Source organism: Buteo buteo, chromosome 4 (genome assembly GCF_964188355.1).
Source record: "Buteo buteo chromosome 4, bButBut1.hap1.1, whole genome shotgun sequence".
Taxonomy (NCBI): domain Eukaryota; kingdom Metazoa; phylum Chordata; class Aves; order Accipitriformes; family Accipitridae; genus Buteo; species Buteo buteo.
In genome coordinates, this window is record NC_134174.1 from 2,184,380 (window position 1) to 2,206,962 (window position 22,583).

General features: G+C 39.6%; 1 protein-coding gene across 2 annotated transcripts in view; it reads right to left on the bottom strand.

Moving 5' to 3' along the window:
- Positions 1-3,940: 3,940 nt before the first annotated feature.
- The window catches only part of LRGUK (leucine rich repeats and guanylate kinase domain containing), a 53,676-nt gene continuing 35,033 nt past the window's right edge, over positions 3,941-22,583 (bottom strand). For both annotated transcript variants that reach the window (XM_075024591.1, XM_075024590.1), the window contains 5 exons: positions 19,925-20,082; positions 17,053-17,141; positions 10,629-10,736; positions 5,151-5,320; positions 3,941-4,731 (listed from right to left, as the gene is read on the bottom strand). In XM_075024591.1, the coding sequence (XP_074880692.1) occupies positions 4,580-4,731; positions 5,151-5,320; positions 10,629-10,736; positions 17,053-17,141; positions 19,925-20,082 (677 nt within the window). In that variant the 3' untranslated portion in view covers positions 3,941-4,579. The remainder of the gene's footprint in view (positions 4,732-5,150; positions 5,321-10,628; positions 10,737-17,052; positions 17,142-19,924; positions 20,083-22,583) is intronic.

The window sequence follows — 22,583 nt, forward strand, 5'->3', positions numbered from 1 at the left end:
CAGAAAAGCATGGGGGAATGGAGATGTGGGTCTCCAGAGATCTCCTCTCTGGAAGGACCGCAGCATAGGGGATTTTTCACTGTGGAGCCTTCGTGGTCCCCAATAGACATTGATTTACACCTTCGTGCTCCTACTTGCTCTGAGGTATGAGCAGGGAAAAGCACGAATGATAAGAATGTAGGAGCCGCCTCCTCCTCGTCCTCCCCGCAGGAAAATGAAATTCAGCTACAAGGGTTCCCCTCGCTCCACCTTACAGGAGGCAGAAGAAAATATCTCAGAAGCTTGAAATATTTTGTTAGGGTTACCGAAAGGGTATGTCCAAGAAGCAAGATTTAGTGGAGAGCTTACGCAGGGTCTGCAGCGCTGAGCACCCCAGGGGCTGACTCTGCACCAAGGGACACTTGTTTGAGCTCCAACCCTGTGGACCATGGGGAGAGGGTAAGTGACTCCAAACGCAGCTGGCGATGGAAGTAACAACTGGTAAATGGACTGGCAAAGCAGTTTTCAGAGCTGGAGCTGTTGAAGCTACACTAGAAGTGTGGGGTGAGACCAGGGAAAGATCCAATGGGTCTTCTTCAAGCCCTTCACCAGGTCTCCCTTGAGTCAGGGATGCAAAGAGAAACATGGGCAGTTGGTGTAATCACACTGAGCGGCAACTGTCCTCGCCCCCAGCGCAGCACTGTTAAAAAAAATTATAATTCATTTTGACAGCTGCCAAATTAGCAGCATATTATACAGCATATTCAATTAGACAAGCTCCTGAGGGAGCAGGCAGAGGTAGCTGGGCAGCCAGACAATGCTGGGACATGACATGGTGTTTCAGGAAGGTAGTTTTACAAATGGATGTGCATGCTCTGCAGAAAAATACTGGAAACTAGTCCCATTTGTTTCCAGAACATGTTTTAAAAAATAAAATAAAAAGGTGTAGCTGCTCTTGCAGTGGTCTCACCAGCAAGTCAAACCTCTGCTAGTGGTTTCTAGCTTCTAGGGTTTCTAGGGCCCGTATCAGCGGGTTTAGCGGAGGAGGAAGGCAGGGAGATGAAGGTCAGAGTACCAAACCAAACCATTTTGCAGCCTTTTTTTTTTTTTTTTTTTTTATACAGCTACTAATTTGGGGAGCGGGTGCTGGAGAATGCGAGCCGCCACGTGTCTGCTGCTCTCATCTTCTACTGAGCCAGTAGCAGGTTGCCCTGGCTGCCTGCGCACTCTGTGATCATCTGTGGAGCATCTTGGCCTTCAGCACTCTACACGCTCAGCAGATTTGCAGGAGCAGCTATTTATGGACCTATTCTGCAGCCCCTGGAAGTCTTCACTGAGCTGTGCATCAAACTTTTAGCTAGCAAACTTCATATCCTCTCCTTCAGGCACAGGTTTGTATTAAAACACTGTCCCCTTATGTCTACCAAACCCATCATTCCTTAATTCAGCAGCTCCTTGTCCTACAGCATCTGTGTTGTAACTCCTACCACGTTCCTACTGGCCTGGGGGGAGGAATCAGGATAAAACAGTTGCCCTTGACTTCCTGAAACACTTGTGCATAAGCACAGTCTTCTCAGCTTCACCTCAAAGACCTGGCATTTGAGCAGAGATGCAGGACTCCTGGGTTCTGACCCAGTTCCTGTAAAAAAACCGCATGAGATGATAACACGAATCATTGGAATGTCTCTCTGCCTTGATTTACTGATGTGTAACACAGGGCTAGGACACAGCACGTGTGATAAGCACGCAGCTACATCCTCCGGCTGGTAAAGCCATTTGCATTCACAAGGCAGCAACCACAGTTACTGATTTTATTGAACGTTGAATGTTTAATTTAAAAAAGGGAAATTAAACAGCTTGTTATACTCCCCTCTGTAAAACTCAAGACTCCGAGACTTGTTTGACTATGACTAACTTAAGGTGTTACTCTGCTGTAATCCAAACACGCTTCCTGCCAATAAAAACAGAGTTCCCTGAAACAGCCCCGCTTTTATCTGCCAGTCTATAAATATATAGGCACCAACTTACAAGTTCTGTACTTTCAGCCAAAAATAAACGCTCTAAACTAAAAACAACGAACTGCAAAGCTTCACAATCTGCTAAATGAAATGTAAATATTACATATCGGCAATCCAACGGCACTTCTGCCTTCAAACTTGGCCAGATGTTCCAAGCTTCGGGGTGCAGTAGACAAAGGGCAGGTCAGCATAATGCAGTTATTTTTGGGAACCTTGTAAATCAGGTTAGCAATTTGATCTGTGGTCTGCTGGGGAGTGGGAAGAGAGCAAGTGAGAGTGTATGGCAGTAAAAGCTTAGGGAGGAAAGGGAAGAAACTGAATATTTTGCTGAATTTACTTCAGCAAAATCAGCTTTGGCCTGGTATTTTTAAAATCCTATGTCCTACTTCCATGCAAGGCCCTTATTCCCTGGACCACACGTGTAATCTCACTGAACGTGCCACACTTGGAAGTATTTGAAAGCTCAGGGCCCAAGAACTGATTGCAAAATAGGAGATTCTCTTCAAATGTTACTGTCTGATACAAATGCAAGTAAGCTAACCAATACCCTGATCACAGAAGAACAAATGATTTCTTTTTACAGCTGGGAAATAATAGTAACATATTTATACACCACCTGTACTCAGCTCAGCTCTATATAATCAAAATACAAATACAATTCCTGCACTGGGGAGCTTAACGTTTAAGACTGTTCCTGTAAATATGAGTAGTTTGAATCACTGTGCTCACTCGCTTAAGATGTACAAGGCTTTTGCAGGATTGCACACTTCAAGCAGAGGAAATTCAGTACAATTCCGGGATAATTTGTCATGTTTTGTTCTGGTTTATGCACAAGGGAGTAACCGCTCCAAGGGAAGAGTGCAGAGCTGGGGCTGAATGTGGAAGTGGTCTTGGCTTGGAGAACCGGGCAGGAATGAAAGCAAAAGGAAAGAGACACTGACTTGACTGGGGTACACCCAACACTCACTGCCCTCATTTTCCAGACATTATGCATGTACCCAGACTGCAACGCAGAGCAGAGGCCTAAACATGGGTTTTTACTTTAGTGTCCAGGAAAAAAACTGATTTATCTGCTCTGACTATACTACCTTCCCCATTTAAGCAATGAGGTGTGATCACCCCTGGCCCTGCTATGTACAAACCGTGAGGTACCTTGTACGTATTCATTAACCACGACACTGGCAAAACTACTATCATCGCCTGTAAAACAGCGGAAACTGATACACTCATCAGTATCCATGTCAATCAACCATGCAGCCAGCTGTAACAGCCAGACCAACTTCTGCAAAGATATTCATAGAGGCAAAACAGCCGTGGAGAGCCCTGTGGGATTTGCTGAAGACTGTGGAGGTTAGGTAGTTATTCAGTGGCAGTCAGGTACCCACCTTGCTGAACTGCCTTGGCAAAAAACTCACTAAGGTTGAAACTGCGGCTTCGGCTGCCTGAACTCCTCCTGAACTCAGGCCACGGAGCAGCCTTGCTTTTTGTTCTGCCAAAATCAATGATAAAAAACTGGTGCCTTGGAAGACCTGTTGTTCTTCAGCTTGAGGACACAGCCAGCTGCTATATGGAAAGGAAACTGCTTAATAAAAAGCTGAGTTGTTTTACAGGCTTCACTGGAATTTAAGGTCAGGCTATCTGAATCTATCCATTACTCACCATGAGCTGTGTTGCTTAGTTCAGTTCATCCTATTTAATCAACAAAAACCCTTGGCCACATTGCGAACATGCATGGTGAGGTAAACCAGAGCTCTTCCACGGACATGACTCCACACTGCGGCAACAAGTCACATCTTCTGTGCATGCAAAGACCTCTGAGGACCCACGCTGTAATACAAATAGCAAATGCCCCTCCTTGGGGGAAGCTGCTTGGGCAAAGGGGCCCTGCTATCTGTTCTGCAAGTAGATGGTAATGAAAATTAATCAGGACAAGCATTAACTCAAGAGTTTTATTTACTTGTCAGAGCTCTGCTCCACATACAGAAAAACAAATCTTCATATACTACTTACAGCTTCCGCTAGTTCTCAAAAATTGTGCTAATTTTTCTGATGACTCCTTACTAGGTTGTTTAAATACACTTGCAAATCAAAGAATTATGTCTCATCCCTTCAAAAAACCACACTTTATTAAAAAAAAAAGACTTGGAACTAGTTTTCTTTCCCATCTTAACTCTGAACATTTCACAAAATCCCTCTTCAAAATAATTCACTAGTCCTACAATATAGACAATATTATCAGAGGCCCTGATGCTTCCACATCTCAATTAAATCTATAATATAGGAGGGGTAGGAAAGAGAGAAATTAATGGAAGATATAGTCATGTGGCTGTTAGGAAAAAAATCTACACCATTTCCCAGCTGAGACTGCCTGGGGAAATAATTTCTAGCTTTGGGAAATACAGAAATTACTTTTTAATAAAGTTATAAATAAATAACTTTTGGGGGAAAGTTAATCAGAAATGGATTTAGAAATAATATTTGATAGACTTTGCTTTGTTGAAGAGAAATGTATCAAAATCAGTGTTCCCATTAGACAGAAAGATTCAGTGTCATCATGAGAAAGACTTGGTTAGTAGTGGCCATCAAGGGTTGGTCCTCTTCCGCCCAGATGGGATTGGAGGGAGAACAGGTTTGGAGTGAGAGCCTGGCCACTCGATGAGCTGAGGCACATGAGAAGAACCAGTCTTGGACTTGCCGTTTTTTCTTTGAAGATTGTCACTCAGGAGTTCAGTCTCTGCAGAAATTATAAATAAGTGAAGAAGCACTAAGGGGGTGTTTATTTCAATGAAAAGTCAAAATTTACCACAACACATATCTGCAGCTGAAAACCCAGTGTTTTGGGGAGGGGTGGGAGAAGACTAATATCTTCAGGTAATCTGATGACTGTTCTACCTCATACATATATGGAAGAGCAACTTTATGCCTAAGCAGTCACTATTTTTAACTTCTCCAAAAGTTCATTGAGAGAAAGCTGCTGTATTGAGTATGTTGCATTCACACTGTAATGATTCTGCCAGATCGTAACATTGCGGCTTGTAAGAGTGTCATTACCAGCAGCACAAATAAGCTGCCCTGTCACCCAAATAAAGCTACTATCATTACAGTAAGACACACAGCCTGAGCAAAACAGTTACACTGGAATATGGTTCAAACCTTTCGATCTATCCACTCTATTTTCAGCTCCTCTTGGATCTTGATGTTCAGTTTTGGCTTCTTCAGTAAGGTGAGCATGGGGAACAGGGGTCTTAACCAGTAGACCTTCAGCAGCATGTGTACTAGCTGAGATTAGAAATCGTCCACTAGCAGGACCAGATTCTCTGGAGCTGAGAGGGGAAAATGATTCATGCTTTAAAATAGCAATAAAAAAAAGCATATGCACCAGGTCTGACAGTATTACTGATGTTGCAGTCACACAACTCAAAGTCAGAAAGAAATCCAGTACTTATCAGTTACACAAAGCTTTTTCACACATTACAATTCTTTCAAAATTTCTAGTGCTAGCAAACACAACTACTACCTCTCTCAATTTTCCTTTACTGATTTAATTAATCACTCACACAGACAGGTTCAATAAAGAGGTTCATGCCACACAGTGCATCAGCTTCAGATCTGAGATCAGAACTCAGAGTTCCTTGTTTTCAAATCTGTGGTACGGCACTGCAGACCATGCTCTCTCTTGGTGAGTAAAAGAAAACAGGAATCGCCTTGAAAAGAAGTGTTTCTGTAGTACCCTAGTGACAACACAGACCATGAGCAGCCATTTACCAGTGAGTAGTACCCAAGGCACCTCTGACCTGTTACGTCTCTTGCAGAAAATCTAGTCAAGGCCAAAGCCTGAGTGGTCTGAGACCCTGAAAATGATAACAACCATGTTGTAGCTTGTTCTGATAAAGGCTTCCAATTTCCGTCTATGTACTATCAATTTACTTCAAGAAAAGTAAGGAAAAAGGCCTTGATTGATATGGAGAGATCAATAACTACCTATTTAATGCAAAACTGTAATACATTTCTGGTGCAATGCTTAAGACATTTCATAATGTCTCTCTTCATACAGAAAGGACTGTTCTAGTCTAGGTGAGAGAAACCGATTCATAGATTTATGAATCTGGAAGGAAGTTCAAAGATTATCCACCCTGACCTTATCCATGGTGCAGGCCAAAAGAATTTCATCCTGTAATTCTTGCAAGGAGCATTTTAGCTTGCGAGAATACTGTGATTACAGTGTTCTGGGGAAAAGAAAGTATTTCAGTGGTGTTTTAATAAATCCATACAATAAAAAGAAGGGATCACGAATAATGAGATAAAACAGTGTGGTACTCCCATAAGAAACAGGTAATTATCTTGTCACTAGATGTACTGTGGAAGTCTATGAGAATTTTGCCATTTCCTTCAAGGTAAAGGAATATTATATCCTGTAACGTACTGAGTGCTTGCGTCTTCCTCTGAGGTCCACTACATCCAGGGTTGCTCATCAAACACTGAATGCTCTAGCCAAGTGTTTAACCCTAGTTGTAATCTCATTTTAACTGCCTGTAATACACATCACACACAACTGTGGTAGGAATAAGAAATTACTAGGAGTAGTAAATTCAGGCTCAGTATGAACAGCAGCTTGGACTCTTCAACAACATCTATTCCAATTTCTAAAAGGCTGACTACTGCTTTTGCTTCAGAGAACATAGTCACACATTTGCCTACAAATAAGGCTAAAAATAGGTATCATATAGTTTAGAATTAACCCTCTGTACATCTCTAGCTGCAACTACATGAATGTACTATGTTAAAATCCAGCATTCTAAGGTGCTCAACAAAAAAATCTTCATTGCCCTTCTCGCCAGCTTTCCCTTTCTTAAAGGGCAGAAGACAAAGTAAACTGTGGGAAATAATTTACATACCACTTGGCAGGGTGTAAAGGGAAAGTAGGCACCCAGGCTTTTCTAGTACAAGAATCACAGGAAATATTTAATTTAATTAAGGGTTCTTGTAAAAATACGCAATGAGAATAACATCAAAAATAAGTGGAAAACTAGAGCTTATGAGGTCTCTGCCATCTAGATGTCCAAGGTATTTGGGAGTGGTGGGGCACAGGAGCTGAGAGCCTACCTCTTCTCTGTGCTTTTGCCAGGTGACCTGTAAATGAGTTTGGATAACTTATCTTTTGTCCTTCCCTGACAGCCTTAGCACAGAACAGAGAACTATTATAGGTGAAGCAGGCATGTGTCCTGACTTTAAAGTTTTCCCTCTAGTAAAATTTCCCAGTCAGCTAAATGGAAAAGAAATGAAAAATAGGAAGCTTAAAAAAACCCAGTATCACCCCATGGAGTAATGAGATAAATGGATTCTGTGTGCACTAAATACAAAATATGTTAGTAATGAGTTGAGGAGTAAAGCACTGGACTGCTATAGATACTGTTTAGATTACGGTTGCACTGGACTGACAAACCCTAACATATATCACTGCACATGATATCATAATATTTCAGTTGATGGGTATTTTTCATTTGATTGTGTTTGGCAGGAATGGGGATGTGCAATTAAATATTTCAGACAGTTCTTTGTTAAATGCAGTGGTCAATGGTAGGTGAGGTTTACTCCACCCTCAAACTGGCAAATAACGAAGGTACAGTAACAGATTAAGAAGTTAAGTTTCTACTCTCCAACTCAGTATATTTTGCCCCTCCTCTCTTCTCCTCCCCTTGTAACCACATCATTTCAATATCCTTAAAAACACCGCTACTGGTAAAAGTGAGTAATGAAATACAGCAGACAGGGACCTAAAAATTTATCATTGCCTGTGGTGAGTAGCAGCCCTTTAAAGTACAGTTGTGAGATAGATTGCCCTAAAGGACTGCTACTCACCAAAGGCAATGATAAATTGTTTAAGCCTATGAGTGAAAACAAATGGAACCTCAGGCAAAAAAAATCCACACTTTCATGTGTGGGAGAGTTCAGCCTCCAGCAGAAGACTTCAAAAGACCATGGAAACTAACATGGTGTTTTCTTTTGTGAAATCAGGAAAGACTAGGTCATCATAGGTTATGTCCAAGGAGAAGACCTATGGTCTTAGCAATGAAAAGAAGCCATGGATGTAATTAGAAACTGTCCTGCTGAAAACTGCAGGTCAGTGGGCAGACCTCCAAACAAACCCTTTAATTTTCACTTTTGAGTAAATGCAATCAGGATCATCTATTTTACTTGTAGAGCAGAAGTAACAGAACAACTGCAGAACTTGAATCCACCAAGCATTAGTGACCTGAAGAATAATGATGCTGTTTCTACCACAGCTCAAGCTTAAATAAAAACTGCCAGATTTGAGAAACAATGCAAAAAATTTGGGACCTGGACACCTGTTGCCCAGTGAGATATCAGACAGTCCCTGATCTTGGAAAACTGTATTTCCTTCATTAACTCTGCCTGGAGGTCAATACATTCATGCTCTTACCCCTTGATGGCTTTTTTTAGTTTATTCTTTCTTCCATGCCAAATATTGAAAGCATAAAATTGGAGAGAAAGAAAAAGAAAATATTAAAACGCCTCAATATTCAAACAAAATCACTACAGGCTTTACTATAATACTTCAGAAATGTGGGATTTTTCTCACCAATATTTCAAATGCATCCACACAACAGCATTTCCATCAATCACACCTATAAGCAAATTTCTTCCAAACTTTCCATATTTCCCTTGGAAAAGGATTTGACAACATGACTCTATACAATTTTGCTGTAGGCCATGATGCATGCACAGAAAATGAATCAGATTAGCAGTTTGCTTTTTCTCTCCTCACAGTTGTTTTCCCACTGCGTTATTAAGAGTGCTAAGTGAAAACACTGCTAAAGTCAAAACACCAAAATGTGGTGGAGTGGAAAGACATATTTATTCCCATATGTGAAGGGTAAGACCTTTACAACTCATCATAGCTTCACATTCAGTTGAGTTACAGGTCTTGCCTCTTACTGGTAAGGACAGATGATGCATAATCCCTCTGCAACCTATTACGCGCTCAGTTTCTCTCATACGCTCACTCTGTTCCCTTTTCAGCACACTCCACCATGGCACAAATACTCAGGATAAATGAATCTGCAGAGGCCTACGGTTTCAACCTTTTTACAGCATGCTAATTAACTACTTGTAATTACAGTGGCAGGTAGTACATCACATAGAGGGAACTGGCAGTCTCTCTAGGATATAAAAGGAATGCTGAGATTTTTTTTCAACAGCAAGTTTAGCTAAGAATTCTGCTTAATAGATGAGGAATGAAGTGAAAGGGTTGAAATCTTATAAAGATGCTCAGCATTTCTCATCGGTCTGACTTAATGTGAAAAGCTGCCTAATGTGTGTTTAGGAGGTTATTTAACAGTGATTTTTAAAAGATGTGAAAACATATAGGTGAAAAATACATGGTATGGTATGTTTAAATACAGCAGGAAAGGTACCTTGGTTTGTACGGAATGAGAACAAGATACCAGACATGGGATTGAACCCACGATCAAATTCAAGTTTACCAACAGCCATATGGCATAGACATCAGCTCACTCGAAGTTGCAGCTTTCAGATGAGCTTTGCAGTAGGTTCCAAAGGGTGAGCAGAGCGTGGCTACAAGCACACACCTATTTCCTAGTGAGGATGGGGGATCTGGCATGTTATGCTTCTCTAGGTCATGCTGCGTGGCATCCGTCCACTTCTGTGTATCCCATCTGGCCATGAGATCACAACAGATGGCCAGAAGAGGGGAAAAAGAAGCTTATCAAGGATACTGAATAGAAAGGCCGCAACATCAGTTGCCACAACAGCAGATAGGCTTGTTGGCAGCCAGAGCTCAGATGTACTTATAGAACAGGACCATTAGAGTAAGTCACAGTCATCTTGTAAGAGGCATTGCGGACCTGCAGAGCAAGTCAGGAAAATATAGCCCACTTCATAGCTGAAGGCCTAAAAGACACTGAAGATGTAGCCTCTTCAAATCTTCTTCTATCCTCTTCTCTATACAAGCTTTAAATGAGATAGGCGTTGTCTCCCTCCCATACCTCAGAGCCTGTTTCGCTGTGGTACAAATAAATGAGGATGTTCATCACTCAAGAGCAGAGATGCTGGACAAGATATGAAGCATAGCAGCAATGGCTGAGATACTAAGAGAAGGTAAAGGCACTACAGAGCTATCCTGGTGGAGTCTGCTGTCTCATGGATGAGATATGAATTTGAACATCCTGATATCACCCAGAGCCTCCCAAATGGTATTCAACAGTAACTATGGTAATCCTCTAAAGAGAGAATGAGAAATAATTCTGACAGCAATATCTGGTAAATTTGTTTAAAAAACCAATAGTTATCACTCAAGTTCTGCTTTTCTATACCTGGACCAAGTTTCTTTCAGCATCTTTTTCCCTTCAAACATCCTCTTGATAGAAAGCTCTTGAAATTCCCTCTCTGTGTATGTGAATTATGATGTCTTAATGAAACCATTCCCATGAATGAGAAGACTTTGTTTTATGCTGCAGCAACATGTGTTTAATAAGGCTGTTGGTGTAACAGATGAGACAACTGCATTTGCTTGGGAAATGGTTTCAGATCTTGTGGCATTAACCTTCATTCCACCCAGTGATGATCTGCTGTCTCAGAAACTGAACTCACCGGCTCTCTGGGTTAGTCAGGGGGAAGCTCTTGTCTTGGGAAGTGTGTATTGTTGGTTCCAGTAGTTGTTGATGGGAGCTGCTCGGTGCAGGAGTGACTGCCAGGTCCCTAAAATGATACAAAAAGAAAATAAAGTGCTTGTTACATGCATTTATATACTGTGACAGCTTAATTAGTCCTTAGTGAGTTCATAAGACCTGTTCAGATGGAGGGGAGCGTTATCTCCAGTGGGAAAGAAGCAGCAATAAACAGTTGTAGGTAGTAATCCAGGCTCTGTTTATAGCCAATGGAGATGAACAGTTGCAGCTACAGTATGAATAAACTCAAGCTTAAGTAGAGATCTAAAGCAGGTTGGATGAATCACTCTCCACTGAGACAGAGCAATGTATGGCAACTTGTTCAGATAGAGACATTTTTATTAAAGACACCCAAGATCGGGTGAGATTAATCCCACCACTTGTGACTAACTCACAAGGTGAGAAGTTTCATCTTCACTGCCATGCATAACACCTAAAAAAAACATTCCTGGTAACTGCAGTGTTGACACTACTTTATTTATAGACTTGAACCACAGAGCTAAAACCAAAGAGATGCAGCACTGAAGACTGCCAAATATAAGAGGTCCTTAATGAAATGCTGAACTTATAACTCTTGAAAGATTCCATACATCTACCCCCTGTACCAGAGCAATCCCACCAACACACCTCAGCTGAACTCTGAAGGAATCTGTTTATTTTTAAGGGCAATGAGCCTCTGTAACTTTTGCATGTGCTGTTTTCTAGTTTCCCTAGGAGGCTTGTCAAGAACATTTTTAACTGCAGTAGCAACTGCTGAACTCTTGCTCCATGTGAGAAGCTAGGTTTTTAAGGAGGGTTCATATCTTTTCTGAATACTTATTTCTACAGTTTGGAAAAAAAACCCCAAACTGTTAAGTCCTTCATCAAGCCCTCAATGACACCCATAGGCCATTAAGACAACAAGTATACCACTGCCACTTTCCCATAGGGAACAGAGAGGCTGGAATCTCAAACTGTCTTTTCATGCCTCCTTATCTTGCCAAAGCAGGACTGTTCCCCACTGTGGGTCTTCTAGTACTTCAGTGATGAGGTTTTTCCCACTCCTCCTCAGAATCATTCCCTAGCCCAATACACTGTGCATTGCAAGCAAGGGTTTTCTACTCTTCATCTTTAAATTTCCCTTTCTTTAGTTTCTTCTTATTATTAATACCTATAAATAAAGCTTCCCTAGTGTAAGGCCTCAAGCTGTTATTGTTTCACTCTCAAGGCTGGTAATGGTGTTTGTTCATTATCGGCTCAGATCAAAATCTGAAACAATTACACAGGAGAAAGGGCCTGATTCCATTAATGGCCCCCAGAGCTGAGGGCTCTCAGAAATCATTTCTTGTAAATCCACATCACGGAAATAAAAAAAATTAAAAAAGAAAAGAAGAGAAAAATCTCTCAGCAAAGAACTCTGTTCAATATATAGCACAGAAATACACAGCCTAACAATGGAGGTTGTAAGTCAAAGCAGAAATCTGAAGACAGGATTCAAGGTCATCCCTCTAAGGACTGGGTCACCACAGGAAAATGAACTCTACTTCCTGGAGCAAAGGTTTGGATTCAGAACCCGCGACCCACCATCAGAAGCTACATCTCAGTTGATAAATAAACTTAAAACAACACGCCCAAAAGCTAAGAAAAATATGCATATTTAAAGGTGCTATAGGGATGTTTTTTCACCTTCTACCTCTGCACTAAATGTCTTCTTTACATTGCCTCTCAAGCATTGTACTGTCATTATAGGTGTTTAGGCTCAGAGTGTAACTGAAATTGCACCAGGATGCCCCAGCTAGGAAAAAAAAAAAAAGAAAAAAGAAAAAAAAAAAAAGGAGAATAGGCTGGAGAAGTTAAATAGCACCCTGTGAAAAGGCATATCCATGTAGTTCAGAACAATGTCCTAGTTTTGTCATTAAGAGGGGCATAGATTAAAACTGAAAAGCAAAATTACATTGAAGTCAGAGGTTGACTAGACAAGGGGGTCTGCAAGACATGCACACAACCACATGCATGCAAATCTTACGCTTACAGCAAGCACATACAACCTGAGGAGAGTGTCTCAACCACAGGTAGACCATGGATTTTCTCTCTTCCCAGTTCTGGCAAGGAGCTCCAGTGAAACTGTAAAGTGTGCGGATTTATTCCAACTCAGAAAAGCAACACTGCATGTTATAAATTCTCCTCTCAGTGATGCCTGCTCTTGCTTACTCCAGTTCTTTCAGCAACATTTAGACAAAATCAAGAAGTTAATCATTAGCTAAAGGCCTGATCTGAACGAGACTTCAACCCAACCCCTTATTTATTACCCTCAAACAAACAGACAACTAGTGAAATTATTCAGAGCAAACCACCAAATGTTGCCCGTACATTATATTAGGCAATGAGACATCAAAATGACTTTAATTACACCTGCACACAGCCACAGGCAAAAAAATAAAGAGGCCAGGTTTTCAGTAATTTGGATTTAAGAATCTAAATTTATGTAGATAACCCTGCAGGGTTGCAATAAATAAAGTAGGTTAGATTCTTGTGTGACACCACTTTTAAAATTTTCTAATGCATACTCAGGAAAATCAAGCAATGTATTTCAGTCTGGATTAAAATGTGTAACAATGAGATTAAGCATTAAAGAATCTTTTAATATTTACAGATAAACAAGAAATTCAAAACATCTAGTACCTCAGGAACTTTTTTGCATATATCATTTCTGGCATCAGTTTCATATATTTCATAGAATTTAGATTCACTCCTAGCTGAACTACAGTTCTCATTCTCTGCAGCAGCACTGCTCAAAAGCAAGCTGAGCTGCCTCTGCCCTCTACGATTTCTGGTCTGCAGCCACCTATTTACACTCCCAGTCCTCTCTCAGCATAATGCCAGCACAAGTGGTTCTTCAGAGAGTGAGTGAAATTGATCTGGCTGAAAATCCAACCTTTTTGTTTGGCAAAACCTGATCTGTACCTTTATCTAATTCATCACTAAGCTGTATGACACTGGAGCCAGCGGCAGCACAGAGCGGGTAGTGGAAGAAAAGGAAGGGGCAGGTGTGTATGAGCCAGCACTGCCACTGAAGAAATACTAAAGTGACTGAATTCTTCCTTGTTGCATGACAAAAAATGTCTGGACACAAAAAGCCCTACTTTGCACTGATAGCCCTTTTCAACCACAGAAATCAGGATACAAATCCTCAAATAAATCACCACTTTAATGGAGCTACTCATATAAATTAAAATCTAGTCCAACAGCTAAAAAAAAATAATCTTTAATTCAAGCAAGACATTGTAGAAACTTCTAGATAATCATCCTGGTATTTCTATGTGCTAAAAATATACATAATCAATTACCTGCATATTTCAAAAATTTGTACTTTTGAAATTATAATCATCTACTTCTTTAAAGTACTTGTCTTATTTTGCTTCAGGTTACCTGCAATGCCCTCAGAACAAAGTTCCATTCTATACCAACTCCATCCAGCATGGCAAGCATGGACCTTCCTCTTGTATTTCCCAATACAATTTGAAATTAATCTGCTTTAACGAAGTTCCTTCTCTCTATCCGCCCCACTTTGCTCCAAGGTGTCATCTCCCCAGGGCCAGAACAGACAGAACAAATTGCATGCTTGCTTCTCCTAGTCACAAGTCCGTATCTTCAGTCAATCCAAACTCCACTGGAAGTTCAGAGTAAAAGTGAGGCTTAACATTGGAGTAACTGAAGTAGGGGTGCATATTCTTTTCTCTTCATTCCTCTAGAGGAGCAGTATTCCCCAACAATGAGTGCTATGGCAGCAAGCTTACTACATCAAGATTCATCAGCTGAAACCCTGTATAAGGCCGGATGCATTACCAGTGAAAGAAATCATATTTTTACATAACAGCAGACTGATTAAGTAGACAAGGTACATTTATGCACTGCTGCTGACAATGAAAACAAAGAAAAGGTGTATCATGTTCTAAATAAAAATTCATCAGAACAAAGCTGATAAGATTAAAGCAAGAATAGACAGCAAGAGTTTTTTAAAACTGGATTTTAAACAGGCATGACCTATCCCATTTATGTAGCCAAGTAAAAAGAGAAATAAAAACCTCCAAATAAAATACAGCTTGAAAGAAAACAACTTATAACATGGATATTCCATAGGAGAGAGAAATCTGGGAAGCACTAAAGCCAAGTTGGATCCAGACATAACAATGAAATGAGATGTTGAACCCAGATATCTAATGCAATAATGGCTGCATGAAAAGATTGGTGTAATTTTTGAGCAACATATGCAGAGACAATGAAGTACGGTGCCTCAGATGCAGGCTGTAGTGTCTTCTTTGCAAGCACTTCTTGCAGGGACACTTGAAATACTCTGGACTGATCAATTTTGAGAGTTAATTAACAAATTAGCAAGACTTTATAGTAACCCTCCTGAATTTACTAAGCATAGACTTACAGGGAAAGATGAAAAGACATTACAACATATATATAGTTTAAGAATGAACCATGGAGAGGTATAAAACAATATAACAGTCTACCCCAAAATTATTTGGATGCTGCTGCTAATATTACTATGAATAATGACATAATGAATTACTTTGTGTCATCTCAGTCGCACATACTGTGTTGTGTAAGACATTCCTTGCTTAGTCCTTGATAAAAGCTAAAGAAAGCTACATGACCTTACATTTCCTATAGGCTAAGAGTGTGCACAAAGACGGTGACCCCAGCTAAAATGACATACAATAAACTTTTAAGCCACTCATGACCCAGGTCCATAGTTATATGTCGAAAGAAGGAACCATCAAACCCAGGGGAGCTTTTCCAAGGTGAAAGCCCCTCTCTTATGGGTATTTAAAGCTTGATTAATTTCTGTATAAAAAACCATGCTCAATAGAACAACCATACACTTGCTGCTGGACTGGACTATATGACCTACCAGGTTCTCTGCTATCTAATTGCTACATTCTAGGATTTAGATGCTCTCTCAGAATTTCAACCATTTTATAGCATTCATATTTATGGCATCTCTTGACTTAACCTCTTGCATGGAATGGGGTGTTGTCTACTCTTGCCTCCAATTCTGCTGAGCGCATCTATCCCTTGAGGCCTAGTAATTGCAAATGCTGATTGGGGGTGACAGGATTTTCTCTCACCTGCCTGACAGCTCTGCCAAAGCAGTCTGATACTTAACTCCAAAATCAGCTTCCAGCGAATAACTATAGTGGAATAAAGGGAGCAAAGAGCAACAGACTAAGGCAGACTCAGAGGAACAGTTCATACTGCAACACTAAAGCAAACCCAAAATATCTAGCAAAAGAAAACACTTATTTCCATTTTTCTTCTCATTTCAACATAATTTAAAATGAATGAATCAGCTACTTAAAAAAAACTTTTCTCTAAGTAAAGATTTGGAAAATGCATCATAATTATGCATCTCTGCCTGTAAGCTTCTGCCATTGGTTTTCTAGAGGCATTTTAACTCAGTAGGTTTTTTCTTCCTTCTTGCTTTTTTTTTTTTTTTAATAGTCAATCTCCAGACTTTGTCATTGGAACGATTTTCATCAACGCATCTGATATGTACAATTGGTGACTGCATTTGTACAGGCCTGAAATGAGCTGAAAGGTGTGAACTTTTCTATTCCTTCTGATGATTGCTGATTTAGAGGCCTATGTGATACTTTAAATGTCAACACTGTGAGCCTTTTCATGGCAGGTAGGAAAAGCAAGCAAAGAATTCAGGTTAGGAAGATTTACACCAGGGGAAGGCAGGAGTGCTACAAAGGATCAATCAAAGAAGATACATTGAATTCACAGAGTTTTAACACCTTTTTTGCAGGGCTGTGACTATGAGGAAGAAGAAGGAAGAGAGACAGCCAAGATAGGATCCATTTTCTAAAAAAAAATAAATTAGGAAGTAGAATCAGCTTTCAGAAATTCTACTTTAAACAGAGATCTCCACAGAAGATGTACTGCAGCAAACAACCTTGTGCTAAGCACGGCTGTGACTTTCCAACACTAATTACTAGTAGTGCTAAAAAACATGTCAGAGACTGTGAGCTGCCAGAAAAATGATCCTTTTTTGCTCTCTCAGAGAAGACACATATAATAATTTCATAGCTTTAGACAAGTTACTTGTGGATGGCTCTGCCTCATACATTTTCGATATATATTTTGGGACTGCTGCACTCCCAAGTCAGAAGACAGGCAGTATGTGATATATTTGTTGGGCTAGATTTAAAAGTGATAGAAAGGAGAGTTGTCTATGAGATTTGTAATCCCTGACAATTTCTAATCATTCATCCTTAAAAGCAGTGGAGAAGAAATCTTAAACAGGCATTTTTCACTTTATTGAAAAGGACTTGGCTGAAACCACTCTACATTACCTTTGAAACAGCTGGACACATGCACTAGGTGCCTTCCCTGACAGAGCCTGACGTGCTGCAGAACGCCGCCTTTGGAGAGAAGCTTCTTCCTGATAAAGAAACACGACGAACTTTATACAGCAACTTAAAAGTATATATGGTAACTTAACTGGCTGTGATATTCTTCTCTTTTGGTAAGACTCTAAAGTATATGCATTTATATATTCTGGGGAAATAGCAGAGCAACATTATAACTAATGAGGTGCTAAATATGATTCACCAATCTACACAAACCAAATTTTGGTCTGAAATCCTGCTGGCTTTGAAAAATTACGATCTTCATCTCCAGTGAAGCTCCATTTCTTCATAGTAGTCAAAATGTGCCAGGGTGTAGCAGGAAGGAGTATCTGCAGAGAAGCGCTTTTGATGCATCCCAACCTTCCAATATGTTAAAGCAGGGATAATTCTAGCTATGCTGTTGTCTTAAACTTCTTTTCACCAACAAGGAACTCAATTCAGAAGAATTTGCCTCTGCTACATCTTAAATACAGTGTCTCCTTGCTCCAGCAATGCAGAAAACCTACCTTACCAACTCTGTATCAACCAATATTCCCCTCTCAAAGAAGGAATTACCTTTTGCAAATTTCAGTTAGTTAAAATGACTTTGTACAATGAACACATTATGATCTCAGCAGACTGGAAAATGTGGTCCCGAGTTTTAAGGGCGAGTTAATTAACATGTGCTGTAGGACAATGTAATTTCTCAGGTCAGAAAAATGCAGCACTACCATGTGCTTAAAAAAATAAAATGCAAATCACAGAGCAAAGTTATTAAATCCTGCTTTGTTATCAACTGATAGGCATTGATAGTTTTCAATTTAATAGCTAAATCACATGTTTGTAACAGAGGTGTTTTGTCATGGTATGAGCAATGAAAGAGAATATAGTTAATCTGCTGAATGCTCACATTATGACTATTGTGAATTCCTTCACTTTCCTTCATCATTTATGCTAAGTAAGGCTCTGCTTAGATGCTCACTGAGCCTGTGTCTTGTTTTGCTTTCTTTTGGTAAAGATATAATTCTGACCTTTTTTTCTGTGTGGATTACAGGTTTAGGTACCTTTCTGTTCATACCTCGTATAGTTAATTACAGCCATACAAAATTAGTGCAGGGTTGGCATGCTCACAAGGGATAAGGCCACAAGGAATCAGATCTGCTGTCTTTCCCTGAGCAGCAGATCCTGCTTCTTATTTTGCTTGTGGATAATTCACATTAATTTCTTCGTATTTTTTATTTTCCAGTTCTACGTGATGGGAGTGGAATGTGGTTACTGCAGTGACAGCACATTATTTGGGTGCCAAAAGCACAAAAATCAGTTGCAGTCCCAAATGCAACAGTTTAGACAAAATTTTACATTAAGGCCACAGACATATTTATATTCTTCTCATTAAATATGGTCTAAGAGGCACCTGTGTTTCACCTTGAACGTTTTACTATGTTGACACTTCAGCTGATGCTGTAAAGCTTCCTCTGCATGTAAAAATATATTGGAAACTTAGTGCAGTAAATAACAAAAAGGTATTACCAGCACTGAACAAGGACACTAATAAGAAAGAGAGCCTTGCGGCCACTAAGTAAGTTAAACCCAAGGTAAATGATAGCCTCCTTCATCATAAACCAGTTCTCCCTGACTTGACAAAATGTAAACTTTCAAGATAAAAATAAAAAAGATAAAATAAAAAGTAAGAAAGATATATTGCTGGGGTAGGAGAGATGGCAGAGTGCCACCAAGGTAAGAAATATTCTGGCTTCTCTCTCATATTAAACTAACAAACCTTTGGATGAAAGAAACATGAAAATGAACACCACTTGTGACATGTGCTGAATTCTGTATGGCTTGAAACGAGGTATTTCATTTCAGAAAACTGAAATATGGGAGGTTCCCTATTTATGTCAGCCATTTTACAATCATACTGTTCTCCACACCTAAGACAGCCTTTTTTAAAGCCTGGGAAATGGGGGCAGGTGGGTCTGTTACTTTGCTCCCTCTACAGCACTAATTCTAAACATCAGAGGTAGTTATAAATACAGAGATAGTGGCAAAATTGTACAGCAAGTCATGCCTGCCAAGCCATCATTCATCATAATGACATCATAACCCTGGAATGGAACAAAGTTTAAAGCTTTCATTTTTCTTTTTCTTTTTCTCCTGTCGTTGTCGTATAAAAAGAGCATTAGACACATCTGCTTCATAGCCCCAACTCCCCCACTGCCTGCAAGGAGAATGAATGCCTTTAGGGAAAGGACTATTAAGGAGAAGTAAAAAAAGAAAGAGAGATGAAGCTGAAGTTGCAAGAGGTTATTTGAAATCCAAGCACATTGTTGAATCTGTTGATTGAAAACGTAAAAGCAGGTGGAAAATGTGCTTAAATTTGATCTCTGGCAGTCATCACTAGCATACGCTCTGAAAGGCTCGGCTGAATGAGTTTTTCCACTGCCACAGGATGGCGTTCATAGGTAGTCTTCATTGTCCTATTAACTGCATCTAATTATTTCCACTGAATAGGGTAGTTTCATATCTTGTTGCAGAACTGAGAGATGATATTCAGCTCCCTTACACCAGCACACAATTGAATGAAATCAATTGGGATCAACAGATTTATTCTGGTGTAAAATTGAGCAGAAATGACAGCTTGTCCTCTCATCTGAGTTTACCTGCCGCATTCTCATCAATCTGCCTTTAACTTTGGGGAACTGGTATACATTGTTGAAATGAAAGATGGCCAGAGAACAGGAGTCAATCTTCTCTGGAGAAAGAAAGGTCTGACTAACGTGTATTTTTTGCATACAACTTATAATTTCTGTCTAAGGTTAGGGTAAATCATCCTTACCACAGAGCCCAGTTGTGCAGCAAGATTGTCCGGGAGGCCTCCTGGATAGTTTTTGGCAGAAGAGTCCAAGAACTCATTGACAGATGAAGACCGAGTAGTTCCAGTAATTACACTGCTGGGTGACAATCTTTGCTCTTGCAAGAGCCGTATTCTTGAACCTAGTGTGGAAAAGACACTCCTCAACAAAAATATTCTGAACACCACTTTGCTTACAGCAAGCAGAAACTACTCATTTGCAACTACCGTCAGCTGGCTTTTGGCACAGTTCTGGATTCGCAAAAGATAACTGTGAAAGTTATAAAGGATATAAACTACACAGTTCCCTCAAAGCTTTTAAACCCTCCAAATACTTCATGGGCATAACAAGTTTACCCTCCCTGAATAGTGAGGCAAATGAAAGTTATGATAAATCTAAAAAAACCACCCCTACATTAATGGACTAGAAAAAAGTGCTTAACCATGTGTAAATGAGCTCGTTTTGTTATGGATGCTCTGATATGCACCACTGTTACGACCTTTAAGCTAATTACAGTCTACCTACTTAGAAGTTGTAACCTTCTCAGAGCTGTTGGAATGTGATGGGGAGTTGGAGTAGGGCACTTTTTCTTCTGCTATTTATCTGAATTTCTGTGAACAAAATCCAAAGACTTGCACCACTGCTGGAATCAAACATGAATGTGAGCCAGAAAGCTGAAGACACAACTAACTCACTTTAAAAAAAAAAAAAAAAAATTGAAAAAGTCCTCTAAGATGGAATTCATCCTATCTGTAAAATTGTATCTAAATATGAAATTAAGTCACAGAAAAATTTTTATAAATATTGGTATGTGACAGTCTTTGCAGAAATCCAGTCATACGAAAAGTTTAATTGTATTGTGTGTCATATCAAAGCACAAGAGCTCACAACCTAAGAAGTCATGTACAAAGGCAGAGGATGGGAGGCAGAGAGACATCCCATCCACATGCATGTTCATATACTAAATATGGTTATTTTTCTGAGCATATGCCTTTATAAAAAAGTTTCAACAGTTGTCAGATGACTCTCAGCCTACCCACTATATACTGCTAGTTTGTAGCTGCCAGAAGATCAGAGGAGATGAAACTTAAGATTGGTGGGTTCTGTTTCAGGCACAGTAAACTACTCACTTGGACACTGACTAAGTAGTAGAGTCTAACCTTCAGGGGTGCAGAGCTTCACACTGCCAAAACTTCAGTGGGATTTCTGATGCCCATCATCACAAATAATCAGTCTTTGGCATAAATGTCCCTTTCCTCATTTGTAAAATACAAATAGTAACACATACTCCACAGGTCTGCTGTGAGATATAATTAAGAGTTGTAAAGTACCGAGTTCCATGGATGAAAGCTGCTAATGCAAGTACAAACCGTTATCAGCTCTGAAATGTATTACACTTCTGCTATAAAAAGTTTTTAAAAAGAAGAACTTATCTATTTTCTCCTAGTATTTTTACTCAATACATGAGCAAAAGATCTTGCACAGCAGTTCATTAAAAAAAGAATTAAGAACCTATCATAATCTCACACAACCAATCTTCCCCCTGCTACTATCTTACTAAAAATGTCCATATTAAAGACAACCTTGGGGCAAGTTTTTTAAAATAAATTATTTCACACAGTCCATAAGAAGAGATGATCTCTAGAAATAGGATAGTTAAATTTATTTAAACACCTATAAATGAAGCTCTAAATGAATTTAATGGTGCATAGTAAATTTAAAAGTTACTTTATGGACAGCAAAATTACCAAAATTTAGCACTATTAATGAAGTTTCTGTAACTAGTGACAAGTCACTCACTGAAAGAACTCAGAACTGCTGAGGAATACAAACAAAGTCCTTTAAAGGAACCTCAGAGACACACGTCTGTATCTTCAAAAATACCATGATTATATATAAATCTTTTATCTTTAATCCTCCTCCTTTTTCTTCTTTCCTGATAATCTAGTTAGGGTTTGGTGGGTTTTGTTGCCTCTCAGGACAAAACATTTCCAGAGTTTTTAAGACAAATAAGCAACAATATTACAGTAAATAAGGCAAGGGAGTCTTCTTTCTCACTTCAAACAACATGGAAGCTCTGGAAATGAAAATAAAATCTACATAGTTTAAGATTAAATAAGATTCTTCAGAAAGGTCCTCACTGCTGTAGCACTGCGATGCCACAATATGTGTAGAAGCTTTTTTCTTGTCCACTGGGAAATCAGTATTTATTAATTCTTTCAGGAAACAAAATTACTTGAAATGATGAACTGATGAATTTTACACTATCCTTCATTAACATTTTCAGACATTTTTGCCTTCCCTTCAGCTACTTTTATTTGCAGCCTTCTGAGCCACACAAAAGGTCATGAATTTTGGCTCTTTGTTACTTACAAAACTCATTAACCCTTCTGTTGTAACGCGTCTAACCAAGACAGCCATAAACCACAGAGGCTCTTGGTGTTAGAGGAAAGATTTCACATAAACGAGTTTCCTCTCAGTCCATGCTGTGCAACATCTTACTACTGTAATGTTTGTTTCTTATTTCTTTTTCTCCAGTATTTCAGAGATCATATTCTGCTTTCATCCCAGCTGGTAACCTGCTCTGTCTGGAGTAAATTCAAGGGTTACAGCTGAGCTCTCACAATATGTTAAGCTAATCTT